This window comes from Lissotriton helveticus, chromosome 1_2 (genome assembly GCF_964261635.1).
Source record: "Lissotriton helveticus chromosome 1_2, aLisHel1.1, whole genome shotgun sequence".
Lineage (NCBI taxonomy): Eukaryota > Metazoa > Chordata > Amphibia > Caudata > Salamandridae > Lissotriton > Lissotriton helveticus.
In genome coordinates this window covers 253,400,456-253,420,902 of record NC_136058.1, presented here as the reverse complement: position 1 = coordinate 253,420,902, position 20,447 = coordinate 253,400,456, and the positions used below count along the sequence as shown (strand labels likewise).

Sequence of the window (20,447 nt, the reverse complement as noted above, 5' to 3'; positions counted from 1 at the left end):
GAGGAACCCCTAAGAGAGAAGGACTCAATCATAGGTACTGTATTCCTTACCCAAACCCCTGACCTTCCGCCCGAAATACTGGTGGAGTCTTCCCCAGAGGAAGTTAATATGGGTGAGATGCTGACCCTGACTCAAAAGCAACAAATAAAGAACCTACTAGAGAAGTACCCCAGAGTAGTAGGGCGAACCGCACTTATAGAACACGATATAATTAAGGAAACAGAGAAACTTGTAAGACTAAAGCCCTACTGCGTTCCTGCTGCTAGAAGGCAAATCATAGAGATGGAGATAAAAGATATGTTAAAGGCAGAGGTGACAGAACCCTCTTGTAGCGCATGGTGCTCTCCTGTAGTCTTTATACCCAAACCAGATGGTAATCTTCATTTTTGTATCGATTTCAGACAGTTAATTGCTATATCTAAATTTGACTCCTAACCCATGCCTAGGGTCGATGAATTAATAGAAAAAGTAGGGAAAGCCAAAGTGATGTCTACTATAGATCTCACCAAGGGGTATTGGCAGATTCCCCTTACTCAGACAACTGGAGAGAAAACGGCCTTCTCCACACCATCAGGTCTGTATCAATTTAAAGTTCTTCCATTTGCACTACATGGCGCACTCGCCACATTCCAAAGATTGATGGACATAATATTAATATTAAGAGCCCACCAACATTATGCAGCTGCCTATTTAGACGATATTGTAGTATTCAGCCCAGACTGGAAAACTCCTCTGGTCCACCTGGAGATGATCCTGTCCACGCTCACAGAAGCAGGTCTAATCCTTAATCCAAAGAAAACCCTTCTTGCTACAGACCGCATAAACTATTTAGGGTCCTGCATCACACAAGGACACATCCACTCTCAGGTGAATAAAGTGGAAGCCATACGTAACATCCCCCAGCCATCCTCGAAGAAAGAAATACTGTCATTCCTCGGTCTAGTGCGGTATTACCGTTGGTTTATTCCCCACTTCTGTAATACGTATAGAAGTAGCCGAGGTATGATGATTAAATAGGTTTATTGAATCTTCAGTACAGGATTAAATGAAGGATCAGGTCTTAAGTACTGAATATAGAAAAGCCCCACCAGGGGCAGCTTTCTTGCTGCTCAACCCAATCTCTCAACTGACATCCATCCACCAGGCACCCCCCACATTCTATATTACATCACACATACCAACATTCCACTATTCATCCACACTGGCTGAGCAGCAAGACAGGAAAGTGGGGAAGCCACATAGCACCCAAAACAAGATACCACAACTTCTCCGAGCTAGCTTGTCCCCTTACCGATCTGCTTACTTTTTTTGTGTGCATATTTACATAGTGCAAACTCGACCCGAAGGTATTGGAGCCCTTTACATGAGCTCGTATTTACATTACACATTCAGGCACATACTAACCGTCACACAAATGCTAAAGTCTCACGGTCTGAAAAACAAAATAAAAAAGCACATACTAACCGTCACACAAATGCTAAAGTCGCACGGTCGGAAACACAAAACAATAGCTTTAATAAACTAAAAGAAGCTCTATGTCATAATCCGGTACTCGATTGTCCAGACCTTAAAAATCCTTTGTCCTCCAAAATGATGCCTCTGACTACGGGTTAGGGGCTGTACTATCCCAGCCTGCCTGTGAGGTATACTTGCGTCCTATTCTTTACATTAGTCGAAAACTCTTTCCTTGGGAACGGCATTACGCCACAATAGAAAACGAGTGTCTGTCTATTAAGTGATTTAATAAAAACAAACACACTTTATTTGTCCCAGGGCAAATTTCAGCGACTCCAGTCCGTGCACCCGTGAAATCCACTGCGGCTTTTACTGTGCTTTACGGCGCTTGTCAGTGGGTGCTCACTCAGTTATCGCTTCAGTCCGAGGTCCACTCCGGTTTTTTCCAGGCTGGGCAGAGCAGGATAAGCGCAGCATACTTTACCCCTTGAGCCGGGTACCACAGCTCACTCTGCACCATGGAGACCCCGGGGATGGAGGTAGCGCCTCTGTGCGCGCTGCTGGTCGGTGGATCGGTCGCGGCGCTGCTCCTGCTGGCTTTGCGCTGGAACAGCCGCAAGCGGCGCACTCTGGACAAGATGGTCCGGGCCAGGCAAAGGCGGAAGGCGGCGCTCGAGCACATGGAACGGGCGGTTCAGCTCTTCCGGCAGGAGGTGAGCACTGCAGTGCCTGGACCAGGCGCGCAACAGCCATTGGCTGAAGGGACAGGTGGCGTAACGGCCAGAGCTGTCGACTTCGGAGTTGGGGGAATTAGGTTGGAGTCTCGGCGTCGGTTCAACATCCTGTGATTGTAGGCAAATCACCTAATCTCATCGTGCCTAAAAAAAATGAAGGTGTCGGTCTGTAATGTCACTAGTGCTCGGATTGAATTTGCGCTATATAAAACTGCTACTGCAAAAAACAGGGCTTTACCGCCCCCGTCACCAGCCGTGTTCTGGGATGGTTGGGTTGGGGTTGTTGGCTGCCAGCATGGCCTGCGAGACAGCCACTGTACAATATTAATCTCGTTTTACAATACAGGTGCATTTAAACGGATTTGTACCTTTCAGGTGCATCACTCCACTTTTCCTGCAGTGCCTAATAATTTCGAAGTTAAGGAGTGACACTTATTGTTACACTTTAGCAACACCTGATGAGTCCGGGGAAGAGTTGTGAGCGCAGCCGCTGCTCTGAAAGCTGCAGTTATCAGGTGCTCGTATACATAGTACCCAGTAACACCCCCATGCAATAAAGTGCCCTTCACGAGCCAATGAAATTCCCGAAAGAATATGCATTGGGAAGTAAATTGTAAACGAAATTAGGACTGCATCGCATTTCAACATAAACATTTCCAAGAACTTGTATTATTTTCTCAGTGCCTGCGGCCACAATAAAAAAAAGTATTTCTTTAAAATGCCGTATCGTGTCATTTTAAGACTTCAGATTATATCGGTGCATAGAGTAGCATTTATTAGAAGTTAAAAACAAAGGGGCAGATTTATGTTGGGAATGCGCCACGTTTGCGTCACGCAACTGCGGCGTAAACGTGGCGCATCCCTATGACCCATTTACAATGTGACGCATCTAGGCAGATGCGTCACGTTGTAAAGCCCTGCGCCACTTGTGGGCGTTCCGTTGCAGGGTGGGCGTTCTGGGGCAGGTGCACCTCGCAAAAGTGGCTGAGTGAAATCTATAAGATTTCACTCAGTCACTTTCAGGTCAATGCTGCGTCAAAACCCTGCGCCTGCTTGAAGCAGGCGTAGGTCTTGACTCAGCATTGTAAAGATGGGGCACCCCCAAGCCTTGCTGGAGCTGCGTCACGCTTGCGACGCAACTCCAGCAATGCGCCACCTTTATGGCACAGATGCGTCACGCATCTGTGCCGTTTTTGCCCCATGGTGCGCCGCATTGTAAATGCGGCGCACCATGGGTGGCGGAGCAGCGGCGCAATATAACTGGCGCATCCCTGGGGATGCGCCAGTTGTCATAAATCTGCCCCAAAGTAAGAACAGATCCTGACGGTGATGCTATTAGTGAACAAAGGGCAAGTCGGTTGCCATGTGCACCCCTATATCTGTACTACATTCCTATTTTACGTGTAGCAATTTTATAGTCCAATAAATCAAATGCAAGATGGAATTCAGTATAACACACATAATTATCTCCTGTATTTCAAGGCGCTCTCTTGCGCAATAATGCAAGTACAGGAGGAATGATTACATTAAATGTTGCCTAGGGCCACAATTTAGTCAAGCCGGGAAGCCGGGACTTAACTACATTTTTCAGTTTTCACATTGTGCAGTTCAGCCACAAGATGACTATCACGACATCCTATTTCACATCAAAGGTTTATGCTTTGTCTATAATTCTTTGCACTTGAAGTTAGTGCGTGGGTGGCAGGGTACATGAGAGCTGGGACCTCAAGATGAGCCAGAACCAGGCATCTGGCTTGATCCTAGCTTTACTTTTCAGAGACCTAAAGCCCAGTGTGCATAGATTTGAATATCTTTTTATAAACAAAAACGGGGTTGACCCTGTGTCCCTCAGAACCTGGGTTAATGATAGTTCAAAAGAAAATTGGTTCTGTTGGGTATGAACAACACTTATTTTCAACGTTTAATATTTAATTTTGTAAACCAGTACCCCTCTGCAAGAAAAGAGAAATGAGGTTTCTTACAATCAAATGAATTGTAAGAACAGCTTGGAGCTGACCGATTTGAGTAAACTCGTCGGAAATCACAAGCCGGGTAGTAGCAGTCTTTACGAAGCCACCGTGCTGGATTGGATATAGACAAAGTTATTCCAACCGACCGAGCAGAAGATTTTATCCGGACTTCAGGTGACAATCTTACACTTGGAATTTAGGACTGTCGTGCATTTAACCGCCTTGATAAAGACCCGCCGCGACCAACAAGTTGGCGCTTGATAGGGTCGAAACGTCGACAATTCCCACAGGCCCCTTAACTCTAGAACTCTGATGAAATAAAAGAAATCAAAAGGTTTCAAGAAGTTTACATCAGTGGATGGCCTTTGCAAAACAAGATCTTTGTAACTGTTGTATATTTGTATAGATTGTCTAATTGAATGCATTGATTGTGTATATAGTCTTTTGTATTATTGTCAATCAATCAATCAATCAAGACATTTATAGAGCGCACTACTCACCCGTAGGGTCTCAAGGCGCTAGGAGGGGGGGGGGTGCCGTTACTGCTCGAACAGCCAGGTCTTGAGCTTCTTCCTGAAGGAGAGGTGGTCTTGGGTCAGGCGCAGGTCGGTCGGGAGGGAGTTCCAGGTCTTCGGGGCCAGGTAGGAGAAGGACCTTCCTCCTGTTGTCGCTCTTCGGATGCGGGGGACGGCGGCGAGGGCGTGGCTGGTTGATCTGAGGTGGCGCTTGGGAGCGTAGAAGTTGATTCGGTTGTTGAGGTAGCTCAGGCCTTGGTCGTGTAGGGCTTTGTGTGGGTGGGTGAGGAGACGGAAGGTGATTCTTTTGTTGACGGGGAGCCAGTGCAGGTCTCTCAGATGTCCGGAGATGTGGCTGTTTCGTGGGATGTCGAGGATGAGTCTGGCTGAGGCGTTCTGGATCCGCTGGAGTCTCTTCTGGAGCTTGGCGGTGGTTCCGGCGTAGATGGCGTTGCCGTAGTCCAGTCGGCTGGTGACGAGGGCCTGGGTGACAGTCTTCCTGGTTTCGGTGGGGATCCACCAGAAGATCTTCCGTAGCATGCGCAGGATGTTGAAGCATGACGAGGAGACGGCGTTGACTTGTCTGGTCATGGAGAGGGAGGAGTCCAGGATGAAGCCCAGGTTGCGTGCGTGGTCCGTCGGTTTGGGTGCGGTGCCCAGGGCGGGGGGCCACCAAGAGTCGTCCCAGGCGGAGGGCGAGGAGCCCAGGATGAGGACCTCCGTCTTGTCTGAGTTCAGTTTCAGGCGGCTGGTCGTCATCCACTCGGCTACATCTCTCATCCCTTCGTGCAGGTTGGCTCTGGCGGCGGCGGGGTCGTTGGTCAGGGAGAGGATCAGCTGGGTGTCGTCGGCGTAGGAGATTATGTTGAGGTTGTGTTGGCGTGCGATGGCCGCGAGGGGGCTCATGTAGACGTTGAAGAGGGTGGGACTCAACGAGGATCCTTGAGGGACGCCGCAGATGACTTCGGTGGCCTCTGACTTGTACGGTGGTAGGCGGACTCTCTGTGTTCTTCCGTCGAGGAAGGAGGTGATCCATTCCAGTGCCTTCTCCTGGATTCCGATGTTGCCGAGGCGCTGCACTAGGGTGCGGTGGCAGACAGTGTCGAATGCCGCGGAGAGGTCCAGGAGGATGAGGGCCGCTGTTTCTCCGTTGTCCATCAGGGTTCGGATGTAATCGGTGGCAGCGATGAGGGCGGTCTCGGTGCTGTGGTTGGCTCGGAAGCCAGACTGTGAGGGGTCGAGGGATCCATTCGTCTCGAGGAAGGCGGCCAGCTGTTTGTTGACGGTCTTTTCGATGACTTTGGCCTGGGAACGGGAGGAGCGAGATGGGGCGGTAATTCTTGAGTTCGGTGGGGTCCGCTGTAGGTTTCTTGAGTAGAGCGCTGAGTTCTGCGTGCTTCCAGCTCTCAGGGAAGGTGGCGGTGTCGAAGGAGGTGTTGATAATGTCCCGCAGGTGGGGTGCGATGACAATGTCGGCCTTGTTGAAGACGTGGTGAGGGCAGGGGTCGGTCGGAGATCCGGAGTGGACGGAGTTCATTGTGCGGACGGTGTCTTCGGTGCTGATCGGAGTCCAGGCGCGGAGGGTGGTGGTGGGTGGCGTTGCTGCGGTTGTGGCGTGCGTCGGTTGGATGCTGAAGCTGTTGTGTATGTCCGCGATCTTGTTGTGGAAGTAGGAGGCGAGGGAGTTGCAGAGGTCTTGCGACGGGGTGATGTCGTTGTTTCCGGCGTTGGGGTTGGAGAGCTCTTTCACGATGTTGAAGAGTTCCTTGCAGTTGTGTGCGTTGTTGTCCAGCCGGTCCTTGTATGCATTTTTCTTGGTGGCGCGGATCAGTTGGTGGTGTTTCCGGGTGGCGAGCTTGAGGGTGGTCATGTTGTCCATTGTTGGTTCCCTTCTCCATACTTTCTCGAGGGCTTGGCAGTTCTTCTTGGAGCTCTTGAGTTCGTCGGTGAACCATGGGGCTTTTCTGCTGCCGGGTCTGCTGGGCGGGGTCCTCAGAGGGGCGAGTTCGTCCGCGCAGTTGCTGATCCACTTCGTGAGGTTGTCGGCGGCCTGGCTGGGGTTTGCTGAGCCGGCAGGAGGGTGCTGGCTCAGGGAGGCGGTGAGCTGGTCGGCGGTGATCTTGTTCCAGCTTCTTCGGGCAACCTGTTGCTGATGGTGGTGGATGGTCGTTCTTTTGAAGGTGAAGTGGACGCAGCTGTGGTCCGTCCAGTGGAGTCCTGTTGCGTGGCTGAAGGCGATGTCTTTGCTGGATGAGAAGACGGCGTCGAGTGTGTGTCCGGCGAGGTGGGTGGGGGTGGACACCAGCTGCTTGAGTCCGAGGTTGGCGAGGTTGTCGAGCAGGGTGGTGGTGTTGCGGTCGTTGTTGTTCTCCAGGTGGAAGTTGAGGTCCCCCAGGAGGATGTAGTCGGCGGAGGGGAGGGGAGGGCATGCGGGCTGATGAAGTCGGCGATGTCCTCGCTGAATCGTGTGCGTGGACCCGGGGGTCGGTAGATCAGGGTGCCTCTGAGGGTGGTTTTGGGGTCGGTGTGGATCTGGAAGTGCAGGTGTTCGGCGGTTGTCAGGGTGTCGTCGGTGTTGGTCGTGATGCGGATGGTGTCTCTGTGGATGATGGCGATGCCTCCTCCCATCTGGTTGGCGGTGCGGTCCCTCCGGGTGATCTTGTAGCCCTCTGGGATGGCGATGGCGATGTCGGGCGTTTGTTGCGCCGTGATCACTATTCATTGTTTTCACTTTTTGTTGCACTACATAGAAGAAATTGACAGTCTTGTGTACAGATAAAATGATTTTTGTAAGGTTGTGATTCATTTAACCCCTTCCAGGCTGATGACGAGAGCTCGTCATGAGCGTAACCTGCCGTGCGCTCATGACGAGCTGAGCTCGTCATGTAACGCGGTAATTTTGAAATTGCCGCGTACAGCGGGAAAAGCCGCCGCATTGATGCGGTTAATATAAAGAGAATACAGAGTCACTTGTAAGTTATTCTTTCATTCGATTGTAAGAAACCTCATTTCTCTTTTCTTGCAGAGGGGGTACTGGTTTACAAAATTAAATAATAACGTTGAAAATAAGTGTTGTTCATACCCAACAGAACCAATTTTCTTTTGAACTAGATTTGAATATCAACAAGGCCATATTGCCCTTTCATCCTTCAGGGATTGATAAAATGGATAACAATACAGGACATATACAGTCCTGCAGAACAAAACAGTACACTGTAGCCTGTGTTACATAGAATACAGATTATATATTAAATTAAATAAAACCGGTTTCAAGAAATGTTATTGTTACAAAGTGTTTCAAGAATACTTTATTAGTTTCTCTAATCAAACCGAGATAATGTAAATAAAGATCTTAAGTATTTCATATGGTGCATTCAGGGGCGGCTGGTGACATTTGAAAGTGGTGAGCCGTTAAAGTTCAGGATGAGCGGCATGTAGCGAGCGAGCGGAGCATACCTTCTAATTACACTTCCACCACATCCATCCATCCTGAATCCATGACATCCATCCATCCTGAATCCATGACATACATCCATCCTGCATCAATGACATTCATCCATCCATCCTGCATCCATGATTCATCCATCCATCCTGCATCTATGACATTCATCCATCCATCCTGAATCTATGACATTCATCCATCCATCCTGCATCCATGATTCATCCATCCATCCTGCATCTGACATTCATCCATCCATCCTGAATCCATGACATCCATCCATCCTGCATCAATGACATTCATCCATCCATCCTGCATCCATGATTCATCCATCCATCCATCTATCCATCCTGAATCAATGACATTCATCCATCCATCCTGAATCCATGACATTCATCCATCCATCCTGAATCAATGACATTCATCCATCCATCCTGCATCCATGATTCATCCATCCATCTATCCATCCTGAATCAATGACATTCATCCATCCATCCTGCATCAATGACATTCATCCATCCATCCTGCATCCATGATTCATCCATCCATCTATCCATCCTGAATCAATGACATTCATCCATCCATCCTGAATCCATGACATTCATCCATCCATCCTGCATCAATGACATTCATCCATCCATCCTGCATCCATAATTCATCCATCCATCTATCCATCCTGCATCAATGACATCCATCTATCCATCCTGAATCCATGACATTCATCCATCCATCCTGCATCCATGACATTCATCCATCCATCCTGCATCCATGACGTTCACCCATCCACCTGCAGCCATGAATTCAAACTCTCCCACATGACATTCATCCATCTACCCTTCATCAATAGAATTCAATTCATCCATTCTCGCAGCCACCAGGACCACTCCCCCTCTCCCTCCCCCCATCCACCAGTATCCCCGGCAGGTTGCTGTGCCTGATATCCACCAGCGGATGCCGCAGTGTATTTGTATTTTCATGTCATAAAAATAAGCTATGGTCACTTTAAAACCAAACAGTGGCCCTAACATTCCGCGCCCCCACCTTCCTACTTGCCCCAATGTATCCTTATATTTGAGACTACTCGCTTTGCATATCTCTGCTTTCATTATGTAAAGCGATTCGCCGCCCCTCAGGCCAGGTTTATGTCCTGCAAATGCCTAAAAGATACTTATTCGATAGGTGGACACTTCAGTTTGTGGAGTTATTACTGAAACAATAGCCCTGGTACCAGCCAATCAAACCGCAGAGAGAACAGCTCGCCAGCTGTGAAACCCCAGGTGTAGATAGTTCTTGTCAGTACTGATGTAACCATACAAACGCAGCCTTCCGCGCTCTGATGTTAAGGCAATAAATTCCACGTTACATCACAGGAGGGTCTGTGGTTTTTTAAACAATTATGGTTAAACATGAATGGTCCCCTTCTTTACCCTTAACCCTCCTCGCAGTGGGACATTTTGTGTGATGAGGGAGCGCAGCGCCTCCACACACAGACGGGAGGCAGGATAAAAAGAGCTCACTTTTATCACCAAAGGTACAGCCACTCTAAGCCAATCCTGGCAGCGCCAGGGCAAGGCTATTCTTCGCCCGTAGCACGCTCATGAGGAGCCAATAGGCCTAATGGGCATACGCAAACAGGTCAAAACACAAGTGCGCATGAGTGGGCACGGTGCGAAAATTCGCCCTCCGTCCCCACTCATGCGCACTTGTGTTGTGCTGCTGCCTGTTGCCCCCCACTGGTCTGACAATCATGTTAGTCAACATGACGCGGACCGGGCGGTCCGGCGTCATGTTGACTGACATGATTGTCAGTTCTCCCTCGGCGTCTTTAAACTTAAGTAAACTGAGAGTTTACTTAAGTTAAAAGACGCCGAGGGAGCTGCGGGCGGGGGGGCTAGGCCCCCACGCCCCAATGGACGCACCGCGCCTGCGTGCATTAACCTCCTGTACAGATGGAAAAAATGCAGTTGACATTTTCTTCAGACCAATATGGTTGTTAAAGTTTCTGTACAGTGCGAACTGAACATACAAGCAGGAAAACATAGTACCGTTTTCATTTTCCCACCCCATCAGTTGCCAAAGTCTGAAAAAGATAAGGAAAATAAACAAAACCATCCAAATGAGATATATATATATATATATACATACAAATCTGTATGTATAAAAAACAAGCATTTGCAATGCAATAGGTCTCGCCTTAGGAAAGTTTGAGATATCGGTATTGTAAATGACAATTTTTTGTTTATGTGTTGGTTTTGAAAATAGCGAAATTAATAGCTTTGTCATTTACAATGCCAATAGTTTTAACTTTCGCAAATGTGACACCTATAGAATTTGTAATGCAATATGCGTTGTATTTACGTGACTTAAATGTATTGATATTACAAATAACAATGGCTTTTAATTTTTGTAATGTTTAATACTTAAATAAAATTTATTGTAATTTATAATGGCAATAGCTGAAACTTTTGTAAATAACTTTTGTGAAGATTATGTTCAGTGTATTTTATTGTGACGAAAATCCAAGAACAGAAGTGAAATATTAACATCTTTTTGTGACATTTGTAATAAAGCTTGAAACATTGAGAGAACATATTTGAATCAGTGTAGTTGAATGGTTGCACAGATTGATGCTGTGGTGCCCTGAGTGATGCTGTGGTGAGGGCGATAGATAGAGTGAGGGCGATAGATAGGACATGGATCGGGATGCAACACAGAAGGAGGGAGGGAATGTGGGAGGCAACACAGTGAGGTACTGGGTTTTTCAGAACCGGTACCCCAGTGGTGTCAGGGTACACACCCAAAGACCTTGAGTACTTTCCTGATTTAGACCACAGAAACTCAGTCTTCTAGGTGAAGTCAAGGATCGATTTTATTGGCTGCAACCAAGTAACAGGTCCTAGAAGTACAACAACACGGGATGTATATTCTCAGGAGACTGCTCAATCTTACAAAGCCAGGCTTCTCTTTTTATACAAAATATTGTGCTTCAGGCAAACATTCTCCACATTTCAGTATACTATTCACATGTTTCCACTACAAAGAAAAAGCAGAGTCATGATGACAAGCCCACATTTCAGTTTGTCCAGCCCACAACAAATTACCCGGCAAGGCCCAACATTTCCATCAGATATCGGTGGACCCCCAATAAAAACGGGCACCTCCTCCTCGTAAAGCAAGTCAGAGAGAAAGGAACAGGGACAGGTGGGAGCAAGATTAGGCAGGGTGTGTGTGTGATGAAAAGGGTTTATGACATGTTGTGCCTTGATGCTATCTCGTTCGGCCACTGGAAGAGGAACTGACCAAACAGGTTCGGCCTGAGGCAAAGGTTTCAGCTTGCCCAGGTCAGAGAAATGTCAATCAAGGTGTACGTGTCCTTTGATATCGAATTTAGCTGTATTATAAGCCTATGTCAGGGCAACCCACAAAATGGCTGCCGTACACAAAATGGAAGCCAAGGGTTCAAGACGAAAATGACGATTTCGAGGTGAAATCGTCACTCGAATATGACGAAAATGCTTGTACATAGTGTACTAGCCATTTTCGGTCTTTTGATATAAAAATCGTCATGCTACGACGAAGTTTTATTCACGAGTTCAGAATTTTCAGAACTACAAACCCTCCTTTTGCCCTTACATAGGCAATTAACCTATCCTCATGCTAATCTGAGTCCAGGTCTATATTCCTAAAGTCATTGAGATGTTGCTGTAACATCATTCTATTACTTAGTTCGTCTTTTGATACAGGTTTCCTTACACATGATGTAGCACAGAGGCCACATATTGCAGGAGCACACTGCACGCACAGACAGAACAGGAAAAGAATGGCTAAGACCATCCCAATGACCATCAGAATTTTCCATCCCCAGCCGGATATCAGTTCCCAGAACCATCCCATCAAAGACCAATCTCCTTTATCCACATGAATAGATTCGGAAATCTTACGCAGTTTAGAGATGGCCTGGTACACTGTTGGAGCGTTATCTGGAATGAAAACACAGCAACTCGATTGGATCAATCTACATACCCCACCTCGGTCTGCAAGTATGACATCTAATGCGACCCTGTTCTGAAGGGTCATAAGACGATCCGACTGGAGCTCAGCAGCCAAGTTACTAAGGGCACCAGCAGTTTCAATTACGGTGGACTCAACCACCCTTGTCAATTGCCTTATGTTCCTGCTGTTAACCATGGGTCCCCAGAACGGCAGAAAACCCTTTACGAAGTCCCCAAATTCTTGTCCTGCAGTGTCTTCTTCGCTGAAGACACCTCTAACTATCCTTGTCTTGTGGTAATCTGCCGCCGCTGTGTAGGTGGGAGGCAGCAGGAACGAAACAAAACATGTGCCCAAAAAGTCAGGGGGCAACCATGTATAGGCTCTACCATGGCAGATGAAATAGGTACCCCTAGCTGCTAAGAACGGAGGGGAAGTCTGAGATGCAAAAACATATGTTTCAGTGCAGATGCTTTTCCCTAGCTGAGCTCTGGGATTCTTGCCAGTACCTTGCAGACACAGGTGACCCTGATGGGGTACAATCCAAATCGGGGAAGATCTCTTAGCTTGCTGTTTCTCACTCAGAGTAGCTCTATATCCGGTTACGTTCCATCCTATGTATACTAGTGTCTCATCTCTAGGGATAGTCTCGTAGGAAATATCTTCCTTAATCATGTCTACTATACCCTTGACTAGAGCACTATTCTTAGGATTGTCTTCCACAGAACGTAGGGGGTAGACTTCATGTGCATAGATGAACATTGTTCTGTATGCCCACACAGAACCATTGTGGGTGAAAGGCAGGACCAGATAAGGGATACCTTTATCTGTTGTGTGAGGCATAAGACCACACACCCAACAGTTAGTTGTGTTCATTACTAGTTGGTGTTGGTGCAAAAGCTGAACAAAGGAGTTATTAATAAACTCTAATCTTCTAGCGGATTCGTGTTCAGGAAGGGGTTGAAAAGAGTGTGGGGAACCAGTAGAAGGAGGAGGTATAGGCGATGTAGTGGGTGCAAATGTTACTCGAAAAGAGAATAAAACATAACTTATTAAAAATATCAGCACACTGAATAATATGAAAATGCACAATATCAAAAAGCTTTTCTTTGTCATTATTTTACATATTCGGTTTTTAAAGTTCACAGTTTTGGCAGGTCTCTCCATCTCAAAAAACTCCATCCTCTCTAAAGTGCTGCCCGCGATGGGAGGTTGTTTCTGCTAAGGAATGCTTCTGTCAGTCTAGGGCAACTCCCTTGGACCAACCAGAACTGTAGACCTAACATCGTCAGCTGCACCCCAAAGACTTTGGGCAATCGCGGCCCTAGCAGCGGAACCCGGATGGCAGTTCGAAAAACAAAAATAAGCAAGTTTCTCAGATGGGAGAGCTGCGCTTTCAAAAATAGTACTTGGAGGAAAAAAAAACTTTTATTAGTTCGTATTTCTCGGCCTCAGATTATACCGTTGTTTTCCTGGTATTGTATTATCTTGGAAAAGGAGTTCAGGTTCTGTAGTGTCCAATCGAACTGATGGTGATACAGCTGGTTGCAAAATATTATCACTCTCTTGTTCAGTAAGTGTTCCTTTTACTCGTGCATCACTGAAAGGCAGAAAACGTGGCACAGTTTCAGTTTCTGAGTCGGCGACACCCTTCTGGACCCACTGGTCGTACGGCAGAGGTAAAGGTACCCTCTTGCAGTGGACTCCGTGGATCCAGTGCTTGTTCCCTTCCACTCGAACAGCTGATCTCGTGGAAAGAAGGACGAGGTGCGGTCCGGTCCACCTGGGCTGGTCGTTCTTGGTTCGCTGGAAATTCTTCACGAGAACCCAGGTTCCAGGGTCGATGGGGTGGCCTGGAGTCTCAGAGACCGGAGGCAGGGTGTCATGGACCTGTTGGTGTAAAACATGCAATTTAGCCGTCAATTCGTACAAATAATCAAGCAAAACAGGGTGTTCTATTTCACTGAACTTAGTGGGCCTTGGCACTCCCCATATGTTGGCCGGGCGGCCGAATACGATCTCATAGGGACTAAGTCCCACTCGCGAATGCACAGTCATTCTGGTGGATAGGAGTGCCAGAGCATCAGGCCATTTAAGACCAGTGCTCGCTTGAATTTTGGCTAATTTAAGTTTTAAAGTGCCGTTGTAGCATTCTACTAATCCAGCTGATTGGGGGTGATTTGCAGCGTGGAACTTTTTCTGAATGCCTAGCGCTTCACATACTCTCTTCATCACACGACCCACAAATTCACTCCCATTGTCAATCCAGACCATTCTAGGCATTCCGAACCTGGGGAAGAACTCTTTCACAAGGGCTTTAACTGTGGATAAGGCAGTGTTGTCTTTTAGGGGATAGGCTTCCACCCATCTTGAAAAGGCACAAACAACAACGAGTACGTATTTTAAATTGTTGCACCTCTCCATGTGGATGAAATCTAGCTGCAAAACCTCGAACGGATACGTAGGAGGTGCAAAATGACCAGCTGGAGTTGGGGTTCCCCTACCAGGATTGTGTTTCAACACACCATGCCATTCTTGACGACATTCTCTGCACACTTGGGAATTCCTGAATTTTGCCATACAGGAGCCAACAACTTGCAAATCCCTTTCACGCTGATATGAGCCATTCCATGAGCCATTGTAACCACTGCAAGCACATATGCATCGGGCAACAACCATCTCTGATGCTCTGACAATTCAACCCAACAACCATTTGCATCCATTCTACCCGTACTTTCTCTCCACATGTTCAACTCTTTCTCTGTAGCCTCAGCTTGAATAGACTTCACACTCTCTATCGTGTCTTCACACATTCCAACATCACCAACCCATCTTGCAGGGCCTGCAACATACATTCGGCTCATCACATTCCTTGCAGTTTCTTTCGCGATTTCGTCAGCAAATGCATTTCCACGACCAACATCATCAGTCACCTTCTTGTGAGCACTACATTTCACAATCGCCACTTGCAGAGGCAAGGTCAGTGATTCAAGAAGCTCATTCACCAACTGACCATGCTGAATCTTAGCTCCATGCGAAGTCAGGAACCCACGTTCTTTCCACAATCGTCCAAAACTGTGAGCCACACCAAACGCATACTGACTATCGGTATAGATAGTCACTTTCATTCCTTTAGACAACACACATACTCTTGTAAGTGCAATCAATTTTGCTGCTTGAGCTGAATTATGTGGAATACGTGCAGCTTCAACAATTGTATGCAAAGTCGTGACAGCATATGCTGCAGTCGTGTCACCATTCGGAAGCTTGAAGCATGAACCATCCACCCATAAGGTACCACCACACTTTGCAAGAGGAGTGTGCTGGAGGTCTATTCTCCCTTATGTTTCTTATTCTGTTCTAAGAAAACAATCATGCTGTTCTGAATCATCTAACTCTGTTACAATTGGCAACAACGTAGCTGGGTTGAGTGTGTTGCATCTTTTTATGTGCACATGACTTGCTAACAAGGTTAATTTGTAACCTGACAAGCGAGCACTAGTTAAGTGCTGTGTCTTGGTTCTGTTTAACAACGTGTCCACTGCATGTGGAACCATCACAACTAACATGTTATTCATCACTAGACCAGCAGACTGTCGAATAGAAACCGCTGCCGCCGCCGTTGCTCTTAAACAACTCGGTAATGCTTTAGCTACCGGATCCAAAGTCGACGAAAAATATGCACATGGACGCTGCTTGTCTCCAAACAACTGAGTCAACACTGATAATGCACAACCCTCTTTCTCATGGACATACAATGTAAAGGGCTTACTGTAGTTGGGGGTACCTAACACAGGAGCCGAACATAATGCTGTGCGAAATTCAATAAAACTTTTCTGACACTCTTCAGACCAAGGAACGGGATTGGGTGTATCTTTACACGTTAATGCCACCAAAGGTTTGGCTAATAACGAAAAATTTGGTATCCATTGCCTGCAATATGATGTAATGCCCAAGAAAGCACGCACTTCTCTCTGTGTTCTTGGCACACTCAATTTCGCTATTGCCTGAATTCTTTCTGGGGTCAGTTTCCTTCCCTCCTTCGATAAGAGATGACCTAAGTAGGTCACTTCTTGTCGACAATATTGCAATTTTGAGAGAGACACTTTGTGGTGCAAATCACACAAATGACGCAACAATGACAACGTGGCTTCTTTACAGATTTCCTCAGTATCTGCAGCAACAAGCAAATCATCTACATACTGAATGAGTGTAGCGCCATCAGGTACAACAATCGTATCAAGCTGTGTCTTTAAAGCTTGACTATATATTGATGGACTTTCACAGTAGCCCTGGGGAGCGCGTTTAAAGCGGAAGCTGCGACCTCCTAAACTGAAGCCAAAAATATCCCTACTCTCCTCAGCAATCGGGATGCTGAAGAAAGCATTCTTCAAGTCAATCACCGAAAACCAGGTGGCAGAAGCTGGAATCATAGTCAATAGGGCAGTAATGTCAGGAACAACTGGAAATTGTGGCACAACTATTTTATTCACCTCTCTAAGATCAATCACAAATCTGTAAACAGGTGGCTGGGAAGGGTCAGTTCGTTTCAAAACAGGCAGAACAGGACTATTGCAAACATTGCCTCTTGTCTCTTCAATTACATCTTTTTCAATCAAATCGTAAATGATCGCTAGTAAAGCTTTTTCACCTTCACTAGAGATTTTGTATTGGGGAATTCGTGGCATTTTAACATTGGCTTTCAATGTTTCAACATATGGTGGTATTTCTAAAACACCCACATCATTAGGACCAGTAGCCCAAAGAATATCAGGAAGAAACGACAATTCTGTTGGAAGTTTATCCCTTGACAAATACATTGGAGAAACCACTTTCTACCTAAAGTAAGTTGTACTCCTGAAGGAGAACAGTACAAAGTCGCATACAATCTTTTTAACAGATCTAATCCTAGCACGTTTTCACCACAACCTGTTGTCAGAATAAGGGGTGCTTCGAATTCACAAGGTCCAACAGAAAGGGACAAAGGGTCAGAAATCGGATTTCTAACTGGGGCGCCAGAAAAACCTACTGATAAATTCGTTTTGCCAGACAAAGGTGCGCCAGGGAGTTTGGAGTGCATAATAGAACTCTTTGTAGCACCAGTATCCAACAGAAAAGGCTCTGACACATCTGATGTAATCACCTCAACGTAAGGCCCACTCTGATCTACTGGAACTGAAACCACTCCCTCTCTTTGTCTATGGCTGTCCTAGCAATCATTACCGTCCATATGCTCATCTTCTGCATAGTAATCATCAGCATAGTACTTAGCCGTCCTACCAGATGCGTTATTCTGCTGATCGAACCTATTCATCGAATTTTGAGGTGGAAGAGACTGTGTGTTCTGGGGGAAATTTCCACGTCCTCTACCTCTAGATGCTTGTTGAACACCTCGACCTCTTACACCAGAAGCACCATTTGCACGCTGTAATAAAATAGGACAACTATACTTGAAATGACCCTCTTCCTTACAATATGAACACTGATTGGGGCCTACAGTATACTCGACTCTTTGCGAGTTCCTCTGATACTGTTGAGGCTGCTGATAATTATTCTGATAGTTGCTCTGAGCACCACTATTTTGACCACCACGTGGCGGATAGGCTTGCTGTAACAAAACCTTCGTTTTTAACTCTTTAATTTTCTTCTCTGCCCTATCTTTCTCATCTTTGTCTCGATTTTCGTAATATTGTGCAGTAGCCAATATCTGTGCTGAAGAGGAAACTGCCCAAGAACTCTCTGAATCTTTTAACTTTTTACACAACTCGGGAAGCAGATTATGCACAAATTTATCGACGAACAATCGCTGACCACCTTCTGTGCTCATATCTTGACCACTGTGGTCGACAAACGTTTGTTCAAACCTGGTGAAGAAATCAGAAACCGTTTCATATTTCTTCTGCTTACACGCAGACAACTTATCCCAATTTACACGCATCGCAGGCATTATAGTTTTCATATAATCAATGATCTTACCAGGGAGTTCTGCTACTAAAGGCTCAGGTTTAGCACCACCAACTTGTCGGTCATCTGCAGCAGCAATATTAGCCCATGAGTCACCTAACTCCTGATCATGATCTGCATGACGAATCTTTCCCCATAAAGGCTGTGGAACAACGTTCCCAAACAACATGTCTATGTCAGCTAAATTCATGATACATGACCCAGCAGTCTGTTTTATTTTTTTATTTTTTTATTGAGAGTTCATACACACAATATCAATATTACAAAATGCAATTGTAAGGAAATTTAGTACAGTACATGGCATATAAATATAAATACAAACCAATACTGGCGTTTGATTGTCAACAGCTTGATTATAAAGTGCAAAGTTGAATAGAAAAAACGTAATACATTTTAAACCATTCAGTGCTTAATTATAAAGTGCAAAGTGCATAAAAGCAGACTAATGAATCTGGGAATACTCCAAAGATTTGGATGTTATCAGACAGTAAAAAGTAGAAGAAAAAAAAATAAAAATAAATAAAAAATAAAAAATAAAATTTATTGTTCGAACACACTCCAGAACTTTTCATATTTCTTTAGTGCCCCAGATCTTAACGCATATTTTCTTTCCCTGCCCTGGATTCGTAATAATTTAGCCTTCCAAGCCTGAAATGTCGGTACTTGGTTGGTTTTCCAGGACTGTAGAATAAGCGATTTAGCTATTAAAGAAGCAATAAAAAAGAATTCATCATACTGAGTGTGAATCGCTGAACAACCTAAAACAGCGACTAAATCGTCAAATATTATAGAGGTTTTAAGCTCGAGGGAGAGGTATTTTTCAATTTCCTTCCAGAGTGGCTGAATTTTAGGACATTCCCAAACAATATGTTTCCAGTTTCCTTTTTCTTCACAGCGGAAACATTTATCCGGAACTAGGGGGAAGATATTATGGAGATAAGAAGGAGTTCTGTAGATCAACCATTTGTTATAAAATTGCATGCGTTTAAAATTAGCGCCGCGAAAGATAGTTTTGTTAAATTTATTTATTTTATCCCATACTTGTTGGTTGATTTCGATATCTTCCCTTTTTTTCCACCTCTCAATACTCTTACTAGACAATTCCTGTTCCTTATTCTCCTTCAATATTTTAATCCAAGTACTCATCTTTTTTTAAATTTTATTATTCAATGCTGTTGAAATAGTTTCGTTATAATAAAGATTTACAATATCCAGCTCTGTGAGTATTGGATTGAGCATAAAAAAGACCAGTTTAAAATGGAATGAGAATGCTGTACCTGTCTGGCAATTTGTTCCCATGACTTCCACCAGTTACCAACAAGGAAGTCCTCAATTTTCTCAAAGCCATTATCTTTCCAGAGATTTATTATTTTACTATCCAGACACCCCTCTTCCCCAAGGTTAAAATTATTCAAGTCCGTTGTGTTACATATTCTGGGAATACAATGGAACCTCAGAAACTGGATTTTCTGTCTGAAAATCCACTGGAGGGACTTGTAGCGAACTTTCTTTGGATCCTTCGTGGTTCTAATTGGATCAGTTATTTTTACTTCTGACAACATCTTCTTCATAAAAAAATTGTCTGCCTTGTTAGCATCTAAGAAGAAAAACCTAAAACTATGGTGTGCAAATGACGCGGAATAATATTCTCTAATATTTGGGAGGGACAACCCTCCTTGTGCAGATGAGAAATATAAAGTGCTAAGTGCAAGCCTGGGGGTCTTTTGGGCCCAAAGAAAAGAAGAAATCAAGGCATCCACTTTTTTAAAGAAGGAGACCTGGATAACACAGGGGGCTGCATTAAATAAAAAATTAAAAAGAGGTAGAATTGACATTTGTATAAGTGCTGCTCGGCCTATTAAAGACAGGGGTAATAAGTTCCAGCGTTCCAGAAGAGACCCCACTTTTTTTAGCAATGGTGAATAATTAAGTGAGAACAAATCATCTAAGTTATCCGATATAAATATTCCCAGATATCTCTTCGGCAATCGATTGTATATTTGCCTAAATTCTGGGATTAAAGTGTCTACAGTGCAATTTAGTAGAATAATTTCCGTCTTGTTAACATTAATCTTGTAACCTCCTAATTTTTGAAAGTCGGAGAATATTTTTAAAACTTTCGCTTGACTTAAGGGGTTAGAATCCAAAAACAGGGCAATATCATCGGCATAGAGTTTTATGTTAGTCATGCCGACTACCGGGGCTGTGTCAGTTCGTATATTTCTAATCGCAATCGCCAAAGGTTCAATAAATAATGCAAATAATATTGGCGACAGAGGGCAACCTTGTCGGGTACCTCTAGTGACTTGGCATGTCCCAATATTAGAATTGTTAATAATAATCTGTGCCCTAGAATTCGTATATAGTTGTTTTAAAAGAG

General features: G+C 45.3%; 1 protein-coding gene across 1 annotated transcript in view; it reads left to right on the top strand.

Annotated features, from left to right (window-relative positions):
• Positions 1 to 1,901: 1,901 nt before the first annotated feature.
• The window catches only part of LOC144800615 (vitamin D3 hydroxylase-associated protein-like), a 465,511-nt gene continuing 446,965 nt past the window's right edge, over positions 1,902 to 20,447 (top strand). Inside the window, exon 1 of the mRNA XM_078671693.1 lies at positions 1,902 to 2,168. Within this exon, the coding sequence (XP_078527819.1) occupies positions 1,974 to 2,168 (195 nt within the window). The 5' untranslated portion in view covers positions 1,902 to 1,973. The remainder of the gene's footprint in view (positions 2,169 to 20,447) is intronic.